Source organism: Chaetodon auriga, chromosome 10, assembly GCF_051107435.1.
Source record: "Chaetodon auriga isolate fChaAug3 chromosome 10, fChaAug3.hap1, whole genome shotgun sequence".
Lineage (NCBI taxonomy): Eukaryota > Metazoa > Chordata > Actinopteri > Chaetodontiformes > Chaetodontidae > Chaetodon > Chaetodon auriga.
Genome location: NC_135083.1, coordinates 21,893,239 through 21,919,198, shown reverse-complemented (window position 1 = coordinate 21,919,198; position 25,960 = coordinate 21,893,239). Strand labels below are relative to the sequence as shown.

The 25,960-nt window shown below is 42.1% G+C and overlaps 2 protein-coding genes across 3 annotated transcripts in view; both read right to left on the bottom strand.

The window, feature by feature from the left end:
* The window catches only part of LOC143326520 (MICOS complex subunit mic25a-like), a 76,835-nt gene extending 56,185 nt beyond the window's left edge, over positions 1–20,650 (bottom strand). The window contains exons 1-4 of one of the 2 annotated variants that reach the window (XM_076740098.1): positions 20,404–20,650; positions 18,057–18,147; positions 15,342–15,432; positions 14,438–14,582 (exon numbers count right to left, since the gene is read on the bottom strand). In XM_076740098.1, coding sequence (XP_076596213.1) covers positions 14,438–14,582; positions 15,342–15,432; positions 18,057–18,147; positions 20,404–20,487 — 411 coding nt within the window. In that variant the 5' untranslated portion in view covers positions 20,488–20,650. The remainder of the gene's footprint in view (positions 1–14,437; positions 14,583–15,341; positions 15,433–18,056; positions 18,148–20,403) is intronic. The other variant, XM_076740100.1, reaches the window with a different exon arrangement.
* Positions 20,651–21,109: 459 nt separating this feature from the next.
* Positions 21,110–25,353, bottom strand: LOC143327398 (E3 ubiquitin/ISG15 ligase TRIM25). The gene is made up of 4 exons (XM_076741698.1): positions 24,559–25,353; positions 23,656–23,795; positions 22,333–22,500; positions 21,110–22,046 (listed from the first exon to the last, which is right to left on the bottom strand). The coding sequence occupies exons 1-4, from the start codon at positions 25,183–25,185 to the stop codon at positions 21,338–21,340; spliced, it is 1,644 nt and encodes a 547-aa protein (XP_076597813.1). The 5' UTR covers positions 25,186–25,353; the 3' UTR covers positions 21,110–21,337.
* Positions 25,354–25,960: the final 607 nt, after the last annotated feature.

Genomic DNA, 25,960 nt, shown 5'->3' with positions numbered 1-25,960 from the left:
AAACAAGGCTCCTCTTGTTGCTTGCCAGTAAACACAAAGATGAGCATTTTGGCACTGTCACATCAAGGGATGATTCCGCAGATTAGGATCTTAAACTATGCCAAAACTTATGGCATCGAAATGTATCGTTATAATGAGAACTTTTGACGTTTGATTGGAAAAGTCAAGCAGAAATATTAACTGCAAGTATCTCTGAGACTGGCAGCCAGTCAGACCTTTTGAACTACTCTACCATGCTACATTTTACACATCTGCTACACCCCGCAAATTAATGCCAATCAGCATTTTTAAAGCACTATTGTCCCAGGCGTGAATAACAGCACTGTGGCACTAAAAAGCAGCATGAGTGCAGGAAGGTGAAGAGAGTCTACACGCACACATGCACACACGCACGCACACACGCAGAGGGCGGAAGATTCATCATAATTATCAGGGCTGCTGAACGCCAAATCAAATCAGAGCAGATCATCTGTGTTTCATAAACAGACCTTAACTGAGCAGAGACAAAAGCGAAAGGGCTTCTGATGAGAGAGATGGTTCCACTGTCGGCTGAAAGGTACAGCTGGTGCATGTTAATGCAGGTGAAAAGAGGGGATGAAACTGTTCGTGTCCTAATTTTATATGTTAGACCAGAATCTGTTTGGCGGGGATTAAGCGGGAAACAGAATGGATTTAATTAAAAAACACAGCTCTCCTTCCTATCTGTGTCTCTCTGTGTTGGTCCTGTTTTCATTTGCAGGCAGAGAAGAAACTGCGAGTGAATCAGATGACTCCTCTGGTGTCCCTCCAGGGACCTGAGAGTCTATGGTAGATAACAGCCAGCCAGGCGTGACTTTACGCACGACACACCACACCAGAGACACACACACACACTCACTAAGACAGACACACACACATTGGATGGCTGAGGCTTACATGCTAATGTTTGTTTAGTCGGCATCTCTGTCAGGACACCTGGCATTGTCTACTTGTGTACATCATTCATTTTTTCGTTTAGTCCTATTTTGTCTCTCCTAATGTACGCCAGTGAGTCCATCTGTAATTCTGCTTTGCTGATTTAAACCGTCTTTAGATCGAAATTAGCAACAGCAACAGCATCCTGCACGCGGTGCTGGCCACTCAAATACATGCCAGAAAACTCAGTAGATCACTTTGTTGCATGAATAGATGGTTCTACTGTTCACCTTGTTGAGACAGAACCAATGTCGTCATAACCTTAGAGAGCTGTAAAGTAATTCCTCTAAACGACCAATGCTGCATTGATTAAAACTTGATTTTAAGGAATATAAAGATTTTCTACAAAACTCTTTTTTAGTCATTCTACAGGCATGTCCCCAGGGATGGCAATGTCGGTCAGTCCACCTCTTTGGTCCAGACATGAAGCCTTCTAACTTCAATGATCCCTTCAGCCTCACCCATACATTGTGTTTAGAGCTACTTGGCTAATGTTAGCATGCAAACACGCTAAACTTGTAAAAGATGTTAAAAAAGGTATGTGCTTAGCATCAGCACATCTGCTTTGTCACTGTTAGCGTGTTTGCATGCTGATGTTAGCATGTAGCTCAAGTAAGTGCCTGCCAAAGTGCAGCCTCACAGCACGGCTGCAGAACAGAAGGCAAAACTCTAAACATATGAAGTAAAAACATTCAGCCTATAATAGATTATGGCATGTATCAGAAAGTATAAACCAGTTAAAGAATAAGGAAAGAACAGAACAAATTTCAGCAAGTATTCATTGCCAGCTTTTGGTTCTTGCCTGTTGTATTCACAGCAGGTTGGTACCAGAATAGCACTAATGTCCAATACCTGAGGTGACTTGTAGCCAAGAATTATGTTAAAAAAAAAAAAAAATGTGAAGAAGAAAAAGTAAATTCAAAAATGAAGTCGGCTCATGGTGCAGCAGAAGCACAGTTCTGGTGGGGTTAGACAGAAGAATGATGAACAAGCCTCGCAAACACACCATAATCCTCTCAGGACTATCACCATTAGGTCATTATCAATCTAACACCTACACTGAGTGTGAGAGCTGTGCATTTGTTCATTTTGTAATGCCTTTTTTTTTTTTTTTTTTAATCCTGCACAGTATCACAGTCACCATCGGCTTATTATTATTACCAAATGAGCCTGCGCACAAAAGAAATTCAATTTGATGTGATGCTCAATCACGAAGCAGTGTGAAATTTCAGGGATATCAAGCACTGTGCTTTCAGACATACCATAAAAAATAGCATTGCTGTCACTAAAAAAGGTGGTTTTTTTTACTCCGTTCTTGAGTTTAGATGGATATAACGCAGCTTTAAAAGCAGCATTAAGATCAAAATAGACATACCAGAATACAAATGGGTTCAGGGCTCACATACATACTTTGCACAGCCTATTATAATAGGCTGCTTGCATTTAAGAAGAGACTTATAATGTTTATTTTATTTACTTTACAACTGCTGTTTGCCATACAGGTTATCCAATTAATTCTTCTGTGGCACTTCTAAAAATGATCTGGTTGAGAAGGTGAAAAGAGAAGAAAAGAGAGAGGCAAGAGGAAGACCAAATACATAACAAATGTAAACAAAAATAACTTCAGTTATTAAGACGGTGCATAATTGAATAAGGCAGCTGCTAGCCACGAGCTAAACAGGAGATTAGCTTACAAACGTATTATCGTACGCTCTTCCTGCTCCAGGCACCCTCTGCATATGAATCAATTCCATACACAGCTAGAGGTGTGAAGCATCTATTTAGGAGCTCCAGACAGAGGACAAAATGTGTAAATGTGTTAGAGAGAGAGAGAGAAAGCAAGTGGAAGCAAGAGGAGGAAAGATGAGCTGAAAAGGAGAAGGAAAAAGGAGAGACAGGTTGAACAGTTAGCATCCATGAAACAAAACGCGACGAAGTCAGACAAAACCAAACGACAGCGAGAATGATTGAGCAAGCAGGAACAAGAGATGAGAGCCGCTGTTGTGGAGACATTGCAGAGAGGTTTGGGGAGTTCCTATTGTGTGCAAGGAAATTTTGCTTGTTAAGTGGAGTGACATTTTTTTTCCTCCATTAGCACAGCCGTGAAGTTTAACATGCGCACCAAATGGATCAAATGGGTCTGAGGAACACTGGCAAAACACAGACCAGCAGACAGCGCCGTCGCTGCCAAATATGAAAAAAAAATCGGAAATTTCACCAGACACATGCAGTGTATGGTATGACGTGTAGCATGACGCGTGTGACATCATGAATTCACGTATCAGGAAATGTTCCCAATTCACAGTAAAATCATTTTGTCATGATCTTTCTGTGTCAGTGGAGCAGCATCAGGATCAATTCTCAACACTGTCAGCACACCATCTGTCTGCTGATTCAAATGTTCCAGCTGTACTACATTACAGCACATGTAAATTCTCATTCCATCATCAAAAATAGATCCCAAGCTTCCGCCTAAAGTAAGGCATGGCTATTTTAAGACACTGATGACTCACTGTGTATTGAAATATGTTATTAAAATGATGTGAGAGACGTCAGTGAGAAGTTTCATAATGCTTCAATGCTGCTTTGGCTATTCCTTGTTGCATCTGTCCCACTGCCAACTGTATCTTGGCATGGACCAAGCAGCCATACTTCTGCTTCGGTCAGTCCACCGCCAAGAGAACTCTGATGCGGTTCACTTTTGGTAAGAAGACACCCCGCACTGTCCACAGGATTATGTGAAAAAGCTATGTTGCGCTTGTGGGAACTCAAAAGCTAATCAAATTTGCCGATGTCCCCCATCATCTTCTGGTAGGACATGCCGTCTGGCTCCTGTTTCTAGAGGCCTGTCATGATTTAGAACAGAGGGAATCTAGTTGGAGTCGACACTCCTGTTCATATCCAAACTATTTTTTTATAAACTTTGCTGATCTGACCACCAGAGACGATACATAGAGCCTTTGATAATAGTCGAGTGCAGCATAACCTGCTGTCGAGCCCCGTGAATGAACCTTGTTTTGATTTTCCCTGATTTGTCTGTGTAGCACTGATGCCACAGGTCAATGGATGTATGATAAGAACTGGACACCAAACTTCAAGAATGCACCCATTCACCTGAATTAAAATCGCACACCTTGATTTCAGTCAGAGGTGTCTCGTCAATAGTTTTAAAGACATCTCGTTTGTAATGGTGGTCTATGGGGATCGTGCATTCTGGCCTGCAGGGCACTGGTGGCAACTGGCAGCCGTGTCCAGCAACCAATGTCAAATGTCTGGTCAGGTTCATAATTTTGCGTACCTCTTCTTTGATCAGATCTCATTTCAATGAGAAATTTGATCATCTTAAGACATTTTATTCAGGCAAAGTTCTTGTACGGCTGCTCAACATCTGACATTTGAGAAGCTTCTTTTCTATTGTATACTCACTAGTGCTGACAAACTTTTGAAACCCCAATGAACAGAGCCAAACCAAACCAAACATACAAATATCACAAATCAAAATCCTCCACTACTCAAACTCAATTACAGAAAACCTTTTTTTTTTTTTTTTTTATTACAGTGCCTCTGCTCTGCTCTGCAGCAGCCACACTGTACTGTAGGTTTTGAGGCTAAGCTGTAGGGACAACAGATGGCGGCTGGCTGAGCTGTTAGTCAGTGTGTCTGCTGGGTAGACATCACAGTGATATCAGTTATGGAGGGCCAACTCGCTGATCCAGTACAGAAGGAACACATGAAGAGAGCATCTGAGGGCAGCGCACCAATGTTAACAGTCCAATGGATCATCAACACAACACATGGGCACGGAACACAAGTGTTTGGGCTTGCAAGCGTGTCTGGGACAGACACGTATAAATATACACTCATGCATCTCACTCTTTCCCTGTGGGCAGCGTGTGTGCTGTGTTGCCATCTGATAGCAGCAGCAGTCTGTTCTCCTTCTTTCTCCTCCTCTCTTTATTTACTCCGCTGCGTTTACTTAACACATAGCTCCCAGCGAGGTAATAAATTAGCACTCAATAATAATCCGACTGATAATTACAGGCAGGCAGCTATGCAGAGGAAGGAGTGGGACAATATGGGCCACTGGCCCTTCTCCTCCTCTTTCCTGCTGATCCTCCGCTCCTCCATTGACGGCGTCATTCCTTTTAGCCTGGCTGCTCCCTCTTTCACGTCACTTTAATGTTTTAATTTGATGGTATACAGTATTTGCTACATAATTATGAGGTTTGGTCAAATGTAGTTCAGTGGGGTCAAGCAAATCAGGAATATTGAAAAGATGGAGTTCATTCTGACTGGAAACATATCTGCTAAAAAATGCACAACATTTTATTTTCTTTTTTCTTCTTTTTTTTTTTTTTAGTATACCAGGAAGAGTTCTTAAACATTACAGTTGCTGGTTTTGTAAGAGACACAGGTGGATCTCCAGAGCGATCAGACCACTCCTCTTTGGTTTGATGTGTGTTGATGTTTCTATGATATTGGTATGATGTTCTGGAATCATGACTGCAGAAGTTTCAGCCCCCACCTCATCTTCACATTTGGCCCGTTTGCATCGCATTTGCTTGGTAATTTTGCCAGATTCCAGCATTTTACGCAGTGCGTAAGGAAACTGTGTCTGCACCGGAAGTTGCAAGAATGATTTAACTTGTCCTAGTTAAGATTTTGTGTGGCTTCATTTGAATTGCTAATCCAAACCCACGATTGACTGAAATGTGAAATGCACTAAAAACACATTTTTGTGACTCACCAAAGTAAGAGATGTGATCTAAAATTGCATTGCATGAACAATGTTTGGATCTCCAGCTGTGATGATGACAAGATTTGACAACTTGTCATAGTAGAAAAAACACAGGTGTTTCTAATATCATTAAAGATCACTCTGTTCTATTCAAGTGCCACAGTGGGCCATGACAGTGTGACAGTGAGTCAGCATGCACAATACCAGGATCCTGAAACTGGAATGGAATTCAGCCATCATTCATTTGATTATTTATACCTGTTTTTCCGACTGTGACGTCAATAATGTCTTCTATATTCAGCTGCAGTTTAATACAATGCTATTTAACATAATCAATCTGACAGGATTTGATATTTTTACTTGCTCCTGATTCATGATGTTCACTCTCAAAATAAGATGTTACGCCATGTGTAGCTACATCTCTTTCTGCCAGCAGACGTATTGTTAATACCCTGTGTTGGACAGGTCTTTGATCCCGATGGAAATAAAACGTTTTAAAAATGAAAGTGCGTTTCTTTTTTTGTGGTCAGGCGGTGACCTGCAGTTTTATGAGGAACACAGCGGGTAAAGAACCATACAGAGAGGTGAATTATCACTACACCAAGCTGTAAATCTGCCCTTCCTCCTCTTCTTCTTGTCTGCTTCCGACTGATGTTCAAGATCAGGCCAAGTCGCTGTTAGTTTTGGGGGAGAGTTTCAAGGCGCAGTCAGATAATCATCTTTGTCAGTGACGATTACAGAGTTCAGGATGCATGCTTCAAGATGCTTAGACATGGGCCTTGAGTTCAAGTTAGCCAGGAAGTGTTAAGAACACTGATTTGCAATGATAACATGTGCGTCCTGGTCTAGTGGGGAACACTGTGACACCTTTAAATTCTCCAAGCTAGACTACATTATTACAGTTTAAAAGCTACATTTACCATGATGACACAGCATTACCCATTAACTGCTTCAGTGAGCTACAGCGTACTCATCTGTTAAATGTAAAAGTGACTTTTTGTCAATTACAGCCCACTGTCACTCTGCCAGAGACTAGCCCATTTTGCAGCAACACTGTCGCCAATAAACGTAGATAAAAAGCCATCTACTCTGATGCCCGTTCTTCTCTCAGCATGTCCTGCTTTTCAGAGTACCAAGATTACCTGGACGGGTCTGTCTGCCCGCTCACTCGGCTCATCTCAGCTGACTATCTGACAGTGCAGTGAGGGAGGCTGGCCTCTGAGCCCGCAGTCAGCCTAATAGCTTTACATGCAGAAGCATGTCAGTTGCTGCAGATTACAATTACTGATACAACTATGGGCTTATCTGTACCCCACCTTCACTCACCTCTTTCCTTCCATTTCCTTCAGTGCCACTCCTGCCATCTTCCTATCTCGTCTGTACTCTCATTTCCCAGTATTCTCTCTCCTTCTTTCTCCTTTCCGGTCTTCCTTTTCTTTTCACCCCTCTCCTGCATTGCATCTTCTGTTTTCCCCTTCACTCTCACTTCCTTCCCATTTACTGTTCTTAGGCTTTCTTCCTCCTCATTTTTTTCCTTCCCAAACGCTGGGACAAGCTCTGTGATTAACTGTGTGCGACTTCATATGTCATGAATAAAAGCACTTGTACGGTACATGTATCCACACAAAATGAAAGCAAACAGCTCGAAGCATGTAAATATACTGAGATTCAAGACAAAACCTGTGCAGAACAAAGCAACTCATTTAACCTGTTTTTCACTCATCTAAATAGCATAATAGCAGCATATTACCATATGTCTGGCTAAATAAGCAGTCAGAGGAGTACATGGTAAAACATCAAGCTACTCACCAGCTCATATGTACTGCTATAATGAAGCATGTCCCCATCTGCCTCTGTCTGAGTGTGCATGAACACAGCTGCTTCTCTCACACCCATAAAAAGTCTAAAGTCTGAATGAGTTTCCTGAGTGTGCAGGAGACAACACCGTCGCTCCATCAGCAGAGAATCTCCAGCTGATTACATGGGTTTAGGTATAAACAAGAGAGGCAGGTTTATCAAATCAGTGCCAACATCTGGCTCATTCCAGCAGGGCTGCTTGACAAACAGGACGACAGACTAGAGGGATCCCAGCACTATCTTGCTCTGGAGTGGTGCTGCCGCCTAACAAAAGCCCCTCGGAATAAAACGCGTGGAATTTCGCGTGACGTTTGGCCCTTGCTGTAAAACAGCGGTGGTGTTGTTAAGGGGAATGTTTGAGACGTGATGAGTATTCTGTGCTAGTGCTTAAGATGTGCAGTGCTTCAGTGACAATTGCATCAATATAGCAGTTATCACAAAAAACAAGGCTGTAACACATTTTTAACAATATGATCAGGTTATGTGAAAGTTTAGAGGGAAGATGTGAAAATACGTAACAGCACCTCAGAACTTTTTAGCAAATCTTAATTTTTTTAACCTCTTAAACTCTGAAAGATCCACTGGGGGGAAACATCAAATGTTAAAACTAAGTCACTGGACTGGACTTGTGCCACTCAGACCATGTACTGATGATTGATGGGATGATCAATGACTGGTTTTTCCTGCACTGATATTTAGGTGATTTTAATTAACTGACTTATCAGAACAAAACTGTTCTCTAGAATGGAGACTCTGCTGTGCATTTCAAGATGTATCTGGTGGAGTGGCATGTCTGCCCGCTGAGCCCTGTTCATCAGCATGAGTGAATAACCACGATTGGACAAGAAGAAAATGAAATGAACATGATAAAATAGCCCTGATAACTCACTGTGATCATCAAAGATATCTTGGCTTCATCTTACAATTGTTTAAACCATCTTCTAGTTACTAATAAGTGAAGAAATGTCAGGATCCACCTGATCCAGCTCAGGACTGAACTGGACTTGTATCACCTTTGAAAGGCTCAGTCGTTCTCAAGTAAGGATGGAGTGAGGGTCACCACTTTGTGAACACATGACTGTATAAAGGATATAACTAGATGGGCTCAGGAACACTTCATAAAACTGTTGTCTGTAAACACGACTTGTCTGCAAATAACTGCATTCTGCTGGGATTTAGAATCAGAGTTGTAAAATGAGATTTAGCTACTGACCTGAAAAGTGTAGGTGTGCAGTATTTCCTTCACTCTTTAACGCTAGACACACGCTGTAGGACGGGCTCCATTTGAGTGGGTTTTTCTAAATGGTTTTGGCGTTTCTCAGCTTCTGTCTCATGTGCATTTAACGGAAGAGCTACACTTCTATTTTAATAAATTCATCTGTCTACACAAGCTGCTTAACGGCTCACCTTATACTCAGGCTGCGAACGCTGCCAAACCTCAGGTCACCTACACTCACTGCAGTGCCTGAACGAACAAACAGATTTATGTTTGTGGCCTTTCGGGTCTTCCCAGCAGCTCCAGAAAGAGTTATTATGCACACAGGTGAGGACAGTCACAGGTAGCGCTGGCAGTGACTGAAAAACTCACTCTGAAGCTAATTACTTCCTGAGGAGCAATACCACGATGCCAACTACCCTCAAGATTAAAATAATTTGAACATCACAATAAAATGTCCCCTATCACTGTGCCACTCCACATTCAATTCTGAAGTAATAAAAACAACAGAAGAGACGAAAGGTCTTTGTCCAGAGAAAGATCAGGTGGATTAGATTAATACAGGGAAACTCTGCAATAACATCTGTGACTGGCTTTCCAATGAGAGAATTTCATATTTGAATTTTAACTTAATATTCTGCATGATGGGCAGAGAGACAAAGCAACAGACAGAATGAGAGAGAAATTAAAAAAGACATGCTTCCACCTTCATGCAAAAATCACTGAAACACTGAACAGGCTTTTGCTGCCATCTGGTGTCACTTGGAGGAACTGCTAATCTTTCATTTTCAACTGATGTGTTAGTGAGTAAACACGCAGAAACAAATCATTTTTACTGACACTGAACTGAACCTTTGTTCTTGTAAATCAACACGATGCCCCTGTGGTTGACATGACAACTCTGATTTCAGTACCTAGGAGAGTATCACTCGCTTATAAGCTTGTAAATTGTGCACCCGGCGGAGATTCAACAATTTAAATGCAACTGGCTGCTGGAGGTGAAATTCACGCCGTCAAGTTCACTTCAAAAAGCCTGAGCTCCTGCAGAGTCACAGAAGACATTCTACAATTGTTTTCACAGGCTGAATCCTACACCTCAGGACGAGTAACTCTTAAGTGTTGGACCGACAAAGAACTACCACCCAAATCTGCAGCCTGCCTCGGCTCTGAGGAGCATTAGAGCAACATTCAGCTTGTTGTCTCTGTATTCAGCTTGCGACTTTACTGCTTTAGCTCACTCTAAGTGGTCTCATGGCGTCGTTTTCGGCTGCGTCGCGCGGCTGATTTCAGCAAAAGACTCTAAAAAAAAAACAACTGCAATCTAAAACTCGTGCTGTTAGAATAACATGGCACATCACGTCCTGGTGAGATGCAACTGATTCAGGTGTTAAAGGCGTGTTCAAAGAATTAAGAAAGCACGGATGGTATTTCGTATTAGCCGAAGCTCCATCAGAGGAAGTTAAAGGGCAGCTAATAAAATAGGATTCCTAATTGTTCTGCAAGAACAGAGAGAGAGAGAGAGAAATGTACCATATGCTAATGTGACTTATAATCTTTTTTTTTTTTTTTTTGCTTTCAACAGGAACCAAAAGGCCATTAATACATTTTAAAAAGAGAAAATCCCTTTTAGCTCTTTAGTTGGACTTCTTTTCTTCCCATTCTCCCGTTCCCCTCTCTCATTCTGAAATTAATCTGTGGAAGATTTGCTATTAACAAAGACCATTCACCGAGCGTGGCGCAGTGGGTGAGGGCCTTGGCTGAAAGATGAAGAAAGAGCCGGCGGGATCAGGCGGTTCGCTGGGAAGAGGACAAAGGACAGGAGGAAATGAGTGAGGGAGTGAAAGGCAGAGAAAAGAAAGACGCAACTAAATAGCAGATGCCGGACATCATTGTCTGACGCTCTCGGACTTGTGACTCAGTGCTGCGCCCACGCGCGCACAGGTCAGGAAGCACTTAGTCACCTGTCTCCCTTCTCCTCACGCCTTTGTTCCACACTCAGGGCTAAACTCTGCACCATGTCCCTGTCTGCTCCTCACCCGACAGTCATTCTTTACAAAGTGATGGGCTGCAAACGCTCTCCTGCATCTCCCGCTTCCCTTCCCCTTTATCATAATTCTGCAGGTCATCCTGTGCCACCTGTTTATCATCATAAGTCTCTGTCCCTGTTTGCCACCACAGGAACTCTGTCAATCATCTCGCTCTCCCTCTCATCCTCTTATTTCAAGGTTAAACTGAGACATGTATATTACTCTTTTGTCTCCTACCTATAGGAATGCGGAGGTATCTGCCTTCATTTTTCTCTTTCCTTCTATCCTTTCCTTCTTTCCCTTCCATCTTAAGCACCATAATTGATCGTTTCTGTCAACCACACTTTTTCACCCCCGTCCTACCTCTCCCCCCTTCCTTAGTCCTCTTAATTGTGCAAAATGTCTAGTCATTTTGTAAACTTCTTTTAAATCTGATTCCCCTCCTTCGTCTCTAATTCATCCTCCGAAAAGCATCAAAGAAACGTTAGTAATAGTCACTCCTTCTCGTTCTCCCACTGTTGCTCTACTCTTCCACCTCCTCATGATCCTCCAGGAAATGTTAAATCACTTGTGAAGGCTTCCTTTTCGCCCTCTGGTTCATTCCCTCCTCTTCAGCTTAATTCTACAGGAAACGCGTGTCATCTTCTCTTTCACTCCCATTCATTCTCATCTCCTCGTCATTCTTCATCCCAGCCCCTTCACAAAATGTTCAGTCACTTCTTTTTCATCCTCACATCCTCCTCCCAATTACTTAGTCAATGCTTAATCAGCTGTCACCTCTTACTTCTCATCTTCTCATATGTTCAGCCTTTCTCATCCATTTTCTCCAGGCAATATTGCAGAACTTCAAACTTCAAAGGGTGTTAAATTAACACGGGCCATCTGCCAAATGTGACTTGGTTCTGACCATGGCACCCCACTAACTTTGTGGAGACACCACCAGCCATGCTGACACACACTCTAATTTGAGGGCTCTATTAGGAAAATCCAAATGCACATTACCATGTTGAATGTGAAATGACTGGCTTGTAGTGATGGACCCACAGAGAGCTGTCACCCAACAGTTATTTAGACCAAAACAGAGCAAAATGGAGACTTGATATTCGATCTACATTCAACAGGTGGTCCAAAACACTTCTCTAAATGAACCTTAAGGTTGTTCCATGTCTGCTGGATGTGTATGGACGACTGTTGGCCAACGTCAACTTTAGAAGGGTGAGTTATATCAGAACCACACAATGTTCTGATTTTTGCATTTGTCGGTGCACCAAAAAAAAACAAAAGCAAAAAAGATGTGCTGTTTTAAAGCAGTGGTTGAAGAAATAAATTAATTCCTCTTCTGATAAATATAAAGTTGAATTAGCAATTAAATGCGCTGCTGCTCAATTTTGCTGCTCAGTTTTTGCTGCTACAGCATTATTTGGTGTATAGTTCAACGACGTTAGCAAACTTTTGAGAAATATTGCTTTGTCAATCTGCACACTTGCAACTCTTCTCTACTTGTGTGTTGTTACACTATGTTTAAAACAGTATTTTTCCCTTACGGTCCTGGTGGGTAAGCATGTTGCATTTAGCATTTCCCCACTTGGGCTAGTGGTTAACTGTTAGCCTCACTCCAATTAACATGGGCTTTTTATAGCACTTACCCACAGTTGTGGCATTTTAGAAGCACTTGATATCACAGCTCATAAAGAACAATATATAACAAGATATGTAATATCTTGGCAATAACATTTGGGAAATACCATGACAATGAAGAGGTAATAACATCTTAGTAACATTAGGGTTTAATTGCTGTATTAAGGTAATAATGGGCTGAAAATAGCAAGGAAATAACACAGATGAACTTCTCAGTAACAACATGTGAATAATGCATGAATAATAATCCCTTTAAGATGGGGCAATACTTTAGTGAAAAAGAGGGTAACAGTTGGGCAATAATGGACTAATATGCCAATAACATCTTCAATTAATACACAAATCATGCTCCCATCTCCATTTTGAACATTTCCTCTTTTGTTTAACGGAGCTATTGTCAACAGTGAAATTCAGACGCATTTATTTCTAGATAATATCCTAATAATTAATTTTGGGGTGAAATGAGTCTCAAAAAATGACTTTAAACTCAGTAGCATCCTAACTTTAGCGATGAGAAGCTGGAGGTGATGAGAGGCCAACACCACACTCCACAACATACTTTGGTCATTTCTTGGCACATTATCTGCAAGGTACTGTATGAAGTGACTAAACAACACTGAGGAGCAACACACTCTCCGCTGAGACTCTAAGGCTGTAGAATCGTTCTACTTACTGGACTACACGGTGATTTTGCATTCGACAAAGAGGTGTAGCTGATGGCTGATAATGCCCTGTGATTCCACAACAGGGAAATATTTGAGTTAAGAATGTGAGCAAATCTGCCCACTTTCCATGTGTATGTGCGTATATGTATTCATAGCACAAGAAACAGTAATTACAAGGAGCCCTCAGCATCAGGAGGTCCGGTCCCGCTCGACCAGCCATTCTGCTCACGACGTCCATCCAGCGGCTTTCTATTAGCGGTGTGGGAGTGTGTTGGAGTGGAGATAAGAAAGCAAGTCTCAACGCGGGGGGGGGGGGGGGGAGGGAGAGGAAAAGTCACGTGAAACAGGCACCGGCTGGTGTGTAAAACAAGCTCTCCCCTTTCAACGACTAATGCTCAAACCCTGTACCTCTCCTATCTTCAGCTCCAGGAAACTCTCAGGGTGCAATTTACCGCTTGCACTGCACTGATAATACTGTCTCCAGGGCAGAAAGGAGAGAGTGATGGGCTGGGATAGAAAAGAGAGGAAGACAGAGGGTGGGGGTGGGCGAGAGGACAGACAGAGAGACAGCAAGGAGAAGAGGGAGAGGGGGAAGAGAGGGGCAGACAGAGCGAAAGGAGGAAGAGAGAGTATCACCATGGAAATTACAAATGCAATCCCAAGACCCACTTCATGTCAGCGTGAAATATTCCAACACGTGATTGAACCAGACAAGCCTCATGGGACTGAAACATGACTTCACCCGATACCAACTTATCTCCAGCTACTGGGAGACACTCAAATTAATCTGCTTTTACAGCTTTATCACTGAACTCACCGCACGTAAAAACACAAAGGTCTTCAAAAAGGTACAGTGTCATTACACACGGGCGACAACGGCTCCGCCAACAGGTCACAGGTGGCGTTACAGCGGGAATACAATTCATACAATTCTGTCTCCTCGCAGAGCAGAAGGACAAACGATGGGACTACAGATTTTATTTTCTTTATTGAACACAACAATTACAACTAGTCTGTTGTGGAGAATAAATGCGCAGACCCTGAATTCTGGTATGATTCATCTTCTTTGACCTGTGAACGACCATCTTATAGCTGCTGCAGGAGAACAAAGGCCTAAAACATCATCAACTGAGGATAATAATACAAATAAAAACCATTTGAACAGGTACTGTATTTTGAATTTGCTGCTGGTTTGTAGACATGGGAGAGCAATGTCAACATGCAATTTCATGTCAGACGAATATGGCAGAAAAAACAGTTGAAACTAACTGACTAACTATGCATTCATGGGTCTGTGTGTGTGTGTGTGTGTGTGTGTGTGTGTGTGTGTGTGTGTGTGTACCAGTTGTCTGGTCTTCTCGGCTTCCTGCCGTGTGTGTAGTCGTTCCCGGCTCATGGCTTTGGTCATCTCCTCCCTCCCTGCATCGCTCTCTCTCTGTGCCATCTTGGCCAATTCCTCCTTCAGTATTTTCTGCTGGTGTTCATACCTGAAGCACACATACACACACTCAGTGTCTGCTTTCTCAAAGTCCTCTGCTCACACTCAAAATGCTTTCAACATATATGTCCACAAGGGGGCAGCATATACCAAATTTCATCAGACACGTCCATGATATGAAGTACTTGAAGTTGAGCTCTTGGAGTGTTAGAAAAAACTTTAAAAAAAACACAAGTTTTCTCTGTCAGTTTGACCAAAGTTCTACATTTTTAAGTCAAGAAGGTCTTTTGTGCTGATGGATGCAATAAAATGTCACTGATCAGTCTGATGTAGACCTTAGTGAAAGGAGGATATATCTGAGTGAAGACAACATACACATACCTCCCCAGTTTAACCTCCATCTCTCAAATGTCAATCTGCGCTCCCCCAGTGTTTGACCCAAAAGACTGACTCTCAAAATGTATCGGCAAACTTTGGTTTGCCGTAAACCAGCAGTGAACAACACCTGTTCTGCAGCACATGCTGCTGGTAAACTGGCATTTCCTGGGATTTAGCTAATAAACTGGTCTGGACTCTGTGTGTACTCATGTATATAAATGGTGACAATGATGTTCTAGAGCAGAAAAGAGGCCCTGTCAGTTACTATCAACAACGTGAATTTTCAACACTTACAGCATCATGTGGTAATTTTTGCACATCAATATTCAAAGCGACTTCTTTCATCAAATGTTTACGAAACATGAATCAGCTTGAACGTTCGTCGACCAGTCATAATCTGTACTTCCATGCCACGTTTCCTCTAACCCACCTTCTCTGTTCTTCCTTAGCGTAGGAGGCTGGTTTGCTCCTGTTGGCCTGCTGCTGAGGGCTCTGCTGGGATCTGCTGCTGCCAGAGGGACCTGGACGAAGACAGAGTGGATATCAAAGTGCGATACTCCGGCAGAAGGCAAGCTGTTATGATTCTGGCAGGTTGGTGACCTACAGTAAAATAAGCCTTCATATAGATGGAAGCAGAATACAGTGTAATCAAATAACTGGTGTCCAAAAACCTGCACCTGATTATTTCACCTGAAACTGTTTTTCTTTGCTGTTTTCTGAAAATCACGGTTCAAAAACTGTGGGTTGATGTATGTTTGAGGACCAGGCAATAGGGCCAGCATATTCACAACATCAGGTACTGTTCAGGATGAGAGTGTAACACTGACTCCTACAGAGAATCAGCTGATTGTAGGCTTGATGTTGTGAGACAAGTGAGCATCTCACGTCTGTTTTTTGTGTGTCTGTTAGTTTGTCAGCCTTCGAAGTGTTTAGTTAGCCCAGTTTAACTTGTACAAGGTGTATCAGTGGGTATCTGTCCCACACGGCTCAGTGCTGAACACTCAGCTCAGTATGAGACTTCCCTGGGTCGATACGCTCTGTCACCCAAACACTTACTGTCAAAAGGCATTCGTGTTGAATACAACCCTGATTCCCAAAGTTGGGATGCTGTGTAAAAGATGAATAAAACAGAATGTGATAACTTCTAACAAATACTCAACTGAAAACAATACAAAGAAAATACCTTCAGCTTTTTACTTCATCAACTTTATTGGTTTTTGTAAACATATGCTTATTGTGAATTCATAATAATAAGAAGAACAGCAATAAACTTTATTTGTGTAGCACCTTTCATACAGGAATTGCCGCTCAAAGTTCTTTACAACAAAGAAATCCCACGCACCAAGTGAGTGCTTCACATAGAAAAAAGACAGAATGGACATTAAAACAGCGATAAAAGTTCATATAAAATAAGATGGAAAATAAAACCCACCTGACAACGAGAGTAAAAGTAAGATCAAATTAGGGTGAAAATAAAAATAAAGACAATGCATAACATGAGATGAACAATTTGAAAGAAGCACAGCAAGGCTTGAGTTTAAGATTCAGGTCTGTATCAGGAGGTCACAGCTAGTTAAAGGCTAAAGTGAGGAGAGAAGTTTTTAGTTCTCTTTTAAAAGCATTGAGTGAGCTGGCTTCCCTGATATCTGCAGGTCGTGTGTTTCCTTTTAAATAACAGGAGCAACTAAAGACTGGGAAAGATGTGGAATGCTCCAAAAACACCTGTCTGGATCATTCCACAGGTAAACAGGTTGAATGGTAACAGGTGATAGTATCATGATTGGGTATGAAAGGGGCATCCTGGAAAGACTCAGTGTTCACAGCAAGGATGGAGCGAGGTTCACCACTTTGTGAGCACATGATTGTATAAAGGAGATTACGACATTGGTTCAGAACGCTTCATTGCATTCTGTTTCTATTTATGTTTTACACAGCGTCCCAACTTTTTTGGAATCGGAGGAATACTCACACGCATAAAGATTCTTGAGCAGCAGTTTTACAGGAATGTTTTGGCAGCGCGTGAGTTGCTGTCTGTCAGCTGTATTGGCTTAGACTGGTTAGCCAGGTCAGTCCAGCTCATGCAGTGTTGCTGTCATCCTAACAGCAAACACAAATGGGACTCCAGGGTTAGAAGATCCTCGCATGACATTTAGACCCTCTGTGTGGGAGCAATACGGTTTCCTGGTTAGTTAAAACCAAAGTGGACGACTCAGTGTTGGACTGCGTGCTGACATTGTTCAACTGAGGTCGGGAGTGAACAAGCAAAGAACTACTGCAATACTGTTTGTCTTTGTGGACCATACTCGGTCATAGAGAATACAGGATTTAAGCACATGGTCAAAGTGCTTGATCCCCACTACAACGTCCCCTCACGTTTGCATTTCAGTCCGCCGTTGTGCTGCCTGAACAAACGAGCAGGAGCTGCAGCTGGTCAGGAATTATCTACAGGTCCGAGTCTTAGCACTGAGCCTCAGTGACATTTGCGTCATTTATGTTTTCTTATAGACAATACCTTTGTATCCGAGTGCCTCAACTGTTACAGTAAGAATTATGAACAGTGAGCCGCTGTTGAATGCTGTGAAAATAAATGGCAAAATTTCCGCAGGTCCACCTGAGACCTGGAAGATTTCAAGGAGGAATTCTGGTCACATATTATCTGATTATGGACTCTGTTTTTCCATGTTTTTTTGCATCCATGGGACTAATGGAGACAGCAACTTGTGAAGTTCTTTCAGTATCTAACGAGAGGACAGCAGCCATGAATGCAGTGCAACTGAATCCCTCCTGGTGTTTCCACACCGTCAGTGTGCATCTGCTAAAAGGGTTTGTTTGTGCCACTGATAGTCTCAGGCTGTTATATCAAGTGTCTGACAATATTATGGAAAGGATCCCTATAGAGATACATTTTTGTTAAAGAGTAAGATCTGTTTTTCATAACATTAAAAACAAACATTATGTCGCCAAAACCAGTGATTTCATCATCATAAAACACACTTCATTCAAGAGAGACTAGAAGTTTATATAATGTACTTTCAGGTCACACACTGCGTACACATGTACAGTACCTGTATGTGCTCTTGGCAGTACACTACGAGTTTTCTGAGGGAAACCTGTTGTGATGGAAATACTGCAAGGTGCATGATACCTGAGACTTTCTGAGGGACTGAGGTTGATGATGCGCGTTCTGGAGCAATGTTGGCTACTCCTCTCATCCTCTGGAGAACATCTTCTGACAGCTGGCCAGACACACAAAAAAACACAGACTGTTAGGCTAGAGACACAGGATCAACACAGAGCTGAGAATCTAGGATTGCTTGAACATCTTTCATGTTGGCTTTCTTTACAACAGAAACAATGAGAGGCCTTTCTGCAAGTTAATACAAACTTAACAACACTTCACTGTAAAGTGAAGTAAAGCGAGTATAAAGCACACCTTGCACACCATGTGGTATCATCTTTATGCAAATATCCTTTTATCTTTTTTAATGCTCTGGGAGGGACAGACTAACACTGGCCCAAGTCAAAACACATGAACCTGCAAAGAGTGCCAGAAAACAGTGGCTGTGTGTGTATGTGTGTGTGTCCAAGGAAATGGTTAATCATAGTTGCACCAAAAACCACAGTAGGCAGGACTCATTGACTCACTGTTTCTGTGACTCACACCATTTGAATGTACAGGCAGGGCTGGTAAATAGGATTATCTGTAAGACTGGTCATTTTCCATTTTCATGGACATTTTTAGAAACATTATTATCATTATGATGCACGGACGTACCAGAACTATAAACTCTGAACTTGCTTGAACTGGATACGTTCTCTGAGATCTTTTATATTCCACTGGCTGTTGTACATGACTTAACTTGAGAATAGCTCCGCCTGAAGGTGCATTCAAACCCCACGGGAAATTTAGAAATTATATATCCAACAAGTTCTCATACATCTCACAAAGTAGAGACGTGCTCCAGCTGCAGGCACACTACAGGCATTCATACATTTTTCTGTGTGTCTGCATCTGACTTTAACTACATCTAATGTAACCACGCTCAATGGGCTGTGAAAGTCAGAGTACACTTCTACATCTCAACAGCAAGGTGAGACCCTACACCACTAGAGGCCAGCAAAGAAAAGAGAGCAACACTTACACTGGTTTACAGCTTTTTATCAGTTCAAAAGAAACCTCCATTACTAAACCACTGAGGATTTTGGCTATGAAAGCCTTGACAGTGTGCATGGGAAATCCTTGAAATTACATTCCATTATCTAATCATGTTGTGAGGGCCATCTGATGGGGCTGACGATGCAAAGCTGACAAAGGCTCAAAGGCTGTGCATGTGTATTCTCGGAAAGTAGGCATATTCATATACACTGTTCAAAACATTTTACTGTATCATTTTTGTGAATCTTTTTCTTTCAGTGTTACACACAGTCTCATTGTTTCGACTGTACCTGCCTGTGCAAAGGTCTTCACGTGTTGACATGAAGTCTTGTCTTCTGTTAATGCAGTTTAGGATTAGGAGCACTTGCTTTTATGCAACAAATCTCTACTAATGCACAAGCAACAGAATCATTGTCATGTTGTCATATGGGTGCATGGCGGTGTCAATTAAAGTCTCTGTTATATTGTGATGAACTGTGCAGCCGCCGGTGCATACAAGCCATGATTTCAGGCATCGCTACTAACTGCATGTAAAATGTTGTGACACAGAGTATTTTCGCGTTTTTGCCTACATGTACAGTTGTGTTACCACTTCTTTGTTCATGACATGCACTGCGCAAAATCCCGACATTTACAACGGCCAGGAAGGCAACAGTCAAGAGGTAGAGGACAGCTCGCCAAACTTCATTCGAAATATGCCAATTTAGCCATGATTAAGGAAAAATGTCTATATACAATAGCTACAACAATATTTGACCCTATTAAAATATCAGTGGGAATCTCTCCTTCATTTAGCATACATCCACCGTGCAACTGACATGTTCCAAAAAAAAAAACTGCGAATGTTAACGACCGGTTCATCTCCTCTGTTACATGCTAGCGAGTTATCTTTAACGATGTTAGCAAACGCTGACAGTAGCTGGTGACTCGTGAAAACTGTGGTATTTTTACTGAATTTTGTGATGCTATGTGGATAATGTGTATGCCGAATTTACAAGAAGATTCTGAGGGTTTATAGTAGATGTTGGTCATCTGTCACATTTAATTCCTGTGCCAATAAGCAAGACACTATTCTGCCTGCCGATTATTAAGACTGAAGTTTGGCGTAACAAACATGGGCATGCTCCAGGTCGTAAAACATGACCCAACCCTTGCATCCCTTGACACCCTCCTCACCTCAGCAGTCGCTTTACAGGTTGTAGACTTCACGTTAGCTCAATTCAGAATAAACTGATACGTGACTTTGCGGTGCAGCAGCATGCTAACGGCTAGCGCCGGGCGTAACATTGAAGTAACGTTCGCGTGGCTTATGAAATGCTAGCTAAATTAGCATTACCTTGACTCCACGGAGAATCCTGACTCTGTCTTCATCATCGACCCCGAAAGACACTTTTCTGGTCGTACTCCCTCCCGAACCCATGGCTTCTGGTGTTCAGTGACAGCTTTGCTAATGGCCTGGAGTAGAATAACGTTACGAACATGAAATAATGTTGGTAATGTCCTGCCCAATGACAGAGTAAGTGACAGATGGGATCTGGGTTGCCAGACTCTTCTTACACCATCCCTCTCTCCCAGATCTGTGTAAAACCCGGAGCGTAGTTTCCTGTAAATGTAATGATGAGATTAATAACTTCTCCTATTTTTGTGTGTCATCATCTGTTAATTTAGGGTAAATGAAACGGATGGATCGCCGTTTGTTCCGTATTTAGAGCACAACTTGGCAATCATCATAAATAAAACCATGCTTGAATGAACTGCCAAGAACCAAACATACTGTCATAACAGCATACAACTAGACAGACACACAGACATTTTTCCAGCAGAGACACACACTCCTTATCATCATGGTTTATTTGTACCATAAACACAAGCATGTCTCATATTTGTCTTAAATGTCAATGTTCACGTATATTAATGTTTATTGTACAGAAAGAAAATAAAAGACAAACACAAAACATTGAACGGAGATTCAATTACCTTTCAATAAACAGGCAATGCTTAATGTAAAAAAAAAAAAAAAAAAAAAAAAAATCCCCCAAATTTCATTTTGTATTGATAGGATTTTCCACTTTCCACCAATTTTCCACCACAGAATCACAGATGAATGCACCACTATGGCAGAATTGTGCCATTTTTTTTTTTTTACTGTATTTCCATGTCGACTTTTGAAAGAAAGCAGCAAATGCAAAGAACACAAAGAAAACTCTGTTAGCTTAGCATACTACTTGAACACCTAAATAAGCTCTATACATGGGAAATAGAAGTTGTGTTCACATCCCACTCTGCAGTGTGATCCAGGACTCTGGTGTGTTTGAATGGATACTGAACGCTGGGTAAACCGGCTCCCTAAACACAGCCCTGAATGTGTGGAGGTGTGCCCTACGACCTCTGGTGTTGTGGAACATTAATGTCCCCGCCTCATAGTCCAGCGCTATCTCAATCTTCAGTGGCTGATAAGTCATTTCCCCCAGGGCCACATTACAGGAGGACTGGCACACTGTCAGCTTGCCATTTTTCCACTGCAGGCGCCACGACACAGAGTTGTGTCCAAGACGACTGTGGTCACCACGACGAGGGATGCTCTTGTAACACACACCCAGTGACCACATGGTGTTGGGGCCCACTTCTACCACCCAAACGTGCTCACCACCAGAGAACCCCTGGCTGCACAGAACTTGGGGTGCGCTTATAAAACGCTCTGGGTGCTCCACATACGCTTGCTTGGAAGGGGTATACTTGACGGTGTGCAGATCATTGGAGACTATCAGGTTGGGGTGGGCAGTACAGACATTGAAGGTGAGGTCCAGAGGGTTGAGGAGGATATGGAGGAAATCCAGGAGGCGCGTCATTTCTGAGCGGAAGTCTTGGGTTTTGAGGCCTTCCTGGAGACGTTTGGTGTTGAATGGAGCCTTTGAGGGGATCTTGGAGGGAATGGCGCCTGTGACAGCCTCTCTCAGCTTCTGTTCAATCAACACAAACCTGGAGAGAGAAGAATTTCCTCAGTTGATCTCAATTGTTTTACCATGTGCTCTGCTTTTACTCCTTGGCATCAATGCATGTGGCTAATCTGCACATACTGTATATGAAAAACCCTTCTTTATTGTATAAGTGCTAATTGCTAATAAGCACATGTTTTAATTTTTACTACCATATGTATATTACCTCAGTCTGTAAAGGGTGTTTTTTTTGTTCACAGGACTTAAGTCAGAAGTTTTACGTTACTTGATGTTTTTAGTCATATAAGCATTCTAGATTTCTGTGGTACCTGTGTATGAACATGCACGTGTCTGTCTCCTGTAGGACCTGTGTGGCACTGTGCTGGGCCTCCAGTAACTGGTGCTGTTGCTCTTCCAGTGCATTCAGTCCAAGCTGCCAGCTTTTTCTGCGCTGGCCTCTCTCCTCCTCCAACAGCAGATGCAGGCGCTCCCTGTGCCTGAACGCAACACAACAGCAGTACATCAAAAGGAGTCAGCAAACATCATCATAATGATTTTCCACTGAGGCGGTAAATAGAATTTTACTTCCCCTATTATTACTAGAATTACTTCTATACTACTTATGAGAGATAGACTAACATGTGGACTAATATCTGCTTCACATATATCTACATTTATCCAGATATATCACTTTAGCTTTATCATACACCAATTCCTATGAGCCACAGGCTGGTTGTAGGCGTGCCATCACAGCTCGGACAGAGAGGAAACTTGTGGAACTTTTGGGAGTTTTATGGATATGGATTTATCCAATAAATGAGATAAATTAAAAAATAAAAAGAAGAAGAAAAATTTTAGAGCTATTCCTGAACAGTCTGTGACAATTGAACACTAATCCCTTTATGAAAAGATTTTGCAGGCAGTCTAAATGCTTATCACATGACATCATATCAAATGATCAGAACAAAGACTTTTGGCATCCATTTTTATCTGACAAAGTCACTGCCTGATCCTGTTCTTCAAGCCTGACGCAGGAAGTGCTGCTGTTAATCTGATGCACATACTATAAATTGTACCATCACTGACTTAATAGATAACCTGTGATTTACAACACAGGGAGGGTCCTCCAAGAAAGGCCAGTTAAACCATCACATAAACAAGAGGTGACCCATCTTCTTTTAAATCTTGCACAATACATTTTCTTCCTAATTGCTGAGATTGTGTTTTTCTCAGGATTGCTGTCCAGTTATACATTTACTGTCCTCTTAAAACCACTTAAAACATGGCTTAAAAACTTCAAACATTAAATATTTAATTCAAGATTTAAAAAAAAAACATCCTTAGATATTTTTTATTAAGATATTAACAGTCAAAAACTCAGAAAATCTGCTTCATCAGGACTGTGGGTGTGGATTCATCAGACAACAACAGTTCAGATTAACATGTAGTTAAATCCTGATTGGTGCATGCAAGTATGTGGCATTGCCTTTGTCCAACTAAGCCCTGCCCTCTCCCCACCACTGACTTTGCTCATTGTGACACATGATTGAGAAAATATTTTGCACCTTTTAAGACATCCCTGAATCTGCTTTAGGGCACCGCATGTTGCTTTTAAAGGCATTATCACTACCAGCACACGTGCAGTGTATTACCTGTCCACTAGTGCAGCCATACTGTCCATGAGAGTGACTGCCTTGTTGACCAGTTTGTCTCCTATAGCCTCAGAGGCTCCTTGCTCCTCTGCTGTCTTCTGTAGGAGACTCTCTGTCATCTGCAGCCGACAGGAAACCACCTGCAAACAGATTTAATGCGTTTCAGAAAATCTGACTTGATGTACATTTCTTGTAACAAGCCGTTTAAAAGGAACTCAAATGTGGGCTAATTCAAGTACTTGAATCATACACCTGGAACAGAGAACTCTCTTTGACCCTGTCAAAAGTCATTACACTTGTCTCGTCAGTCAGATCATTTTTGCACTAATATCATTCACCAGTTCCAAAGCACAAAAGCAGTGTGCCAAATATCTGCAAGCCTCTCATTCAAACCTGGAATGTTTTCCCTGTTGTTTCTCACGAGCATTAATGCCTGTCATTATTGCTCGACCATCTGCACGCTTTAAAACGCTCTACGTGGCAACAATATTTTTCACAGGTCCGTAATTTCTGAATATATTTCCTGAGAACAATAATTAATTTAATGCTAATTAAAGTCAAAGAAGGAATTTTCTCGAAAGAACAGTTTGATAAAACAGAAGTAAACCATTCATTCATTATTCAACTATTACTGCAAATGTCTCTACAAGGAGACTAACATATGAGTTACTAGTTCCATAGGATCCTAATTGAATGTTCATTGTCTCTAATCCCATAATACATTTCAAATTTTCAATGAAACATAATCAAAATTATTCAAAAATCTGGCTTCATTACCCGGTGCTTTACAAAAGCACCAATTTCTCATTTTGTAGCAGTTAGCTGTAGCTGTCATGCTACAATATAACTGTTAGACAACTATTTGTGGAAGTCTGCTTAATCAAACTGCAACAACAAAACTACCTTGCTCCGGCTCTCCAGTGCTCGCCTCATCTCTTCTTCAGCTACGCTGAAGGTAAGAACATCGTGTTTGTGGTGATGGCCTTCTATGAAGCATGTGGCGCACAGCAACGCCATGTCGTTGGAACAAAAGTACTCAAGGGGACGGCGGTGAGTGGCACAGCCCTTCATCCCCAGTTCATTCAGGGGCTCCACCATAGTGTGTGTCCTGAATGACTCCTTCTCTTGGTGCCTCTGAAAGTGCCTGGGACACAGCGACACCTCACACTTCACGCAGGTCTTCACAGCGAGTGACTGCTCATCAATACAGTGGTCACAGAAAACCTCCATCCTCTCAGGCTCAGTCTCAGGCTGCCTGTCCAGCTGCAGTGCCGTGGCTTGGAAACCCTCGACGATGCTGCAGAGTTTGAAGTTCCTCTGCAGGGAATCAATACCCTGATACTCCTCTCGACACTCTGGGCAACGTGGAAGTGTTTTGTCATTCTTGCTGGCAGTATCGACAGTCTTCCAGATACAGGCTCGACAGTAGTTGTGGCCACAGGGGAGAACTACCGGATCAAAATACAACTGAAGGCAGATGGGGCAGCTCAGTTCATGGGCAAGCTGCTCCACTGGTTTGGACAGAGACATGATGAGAGGAGGTGAGGTCGGTAGGTTCTTTTGTCACTTGTTGGTTAATCTCTTCTCTTGTCGGTCTTGTTGTCAGAGCCCCATCTTACTTCACCGCAACCTTTTGTCCTAAAACTATGTCTTGTTTCCTCTCCTCTTCTTCTGTCTCTTCCTCGCACTACAGGTGAATCTACAATCACAGCAGGTATACAGAGCAAACAAGGAAGTCAGCAGCTGTTTAATATTTACCAGTAGGTGTATCCGTAAATGTGTGCAGGGCAGCATTCCTTTCCAAGAGACTCTGTTGTCAGTGCTACCTGGAATTTACACCGCTGTAGGGGTTGCTGTTGACAGTAAAAATATATGCTGCACCTGACCTTATAACACACATGCCCTCAGAACACATTCTGGAAATTAGAAAGGAAGTGTCAGGACCCTTCTTTACTGGAAACCACACAGCACAGATCTAACTCTAGGCAAGAGCACGCTGTACATGCACATCTTATTCCAAAAAAAGAAAAAAAAAAAAGTTTTTACAGAACATAAGAAATGCGTCTGAAAAGAGAGTCAGGCTTTATCCAACAGAAACATTGTTTGGTTCTTCAGGTGTAGGTCAAATAAGTCTTTAGGTGTGTGTTTCTGCATGTGCTTGGATGGACAGTAAATGGAGGAACCTGGTATCATACACACAGTAAAATCACATGCGCTGAAGTCTCCTGTTGACTGTACACACTGCAGGGGGATACGGTCATTGCCTCCATCTCCTCCACTGTTTCAGTGTTTTAATAAAGAATCC

Excerpts from the sequence above, each read along its gene's own strand:
- LOC143327398 (XM_076741698.1), bottom strand. The coding sequence starts at position 25,185 with ATGTCTCTGTCCAAACCAGTGGAGCAGCTTGCCCATGAACTGAGCTGC. Across the intron at positions 22,501-23,655 it reads ATGGCTGCACTAGTGGACAG|GCACAGGGAGCGCCTGCATC; the intron begins GTAATACACTGC and ends TGTTGCGTTCAG. Across the intron at positions 22,047-22,332 it reads ACGTGCATGTTCATACACAG|GTTTGTGTTGATTGAACAGA; the intron begins GTACCACAGAAA and ends TTCTCTCTCCAG.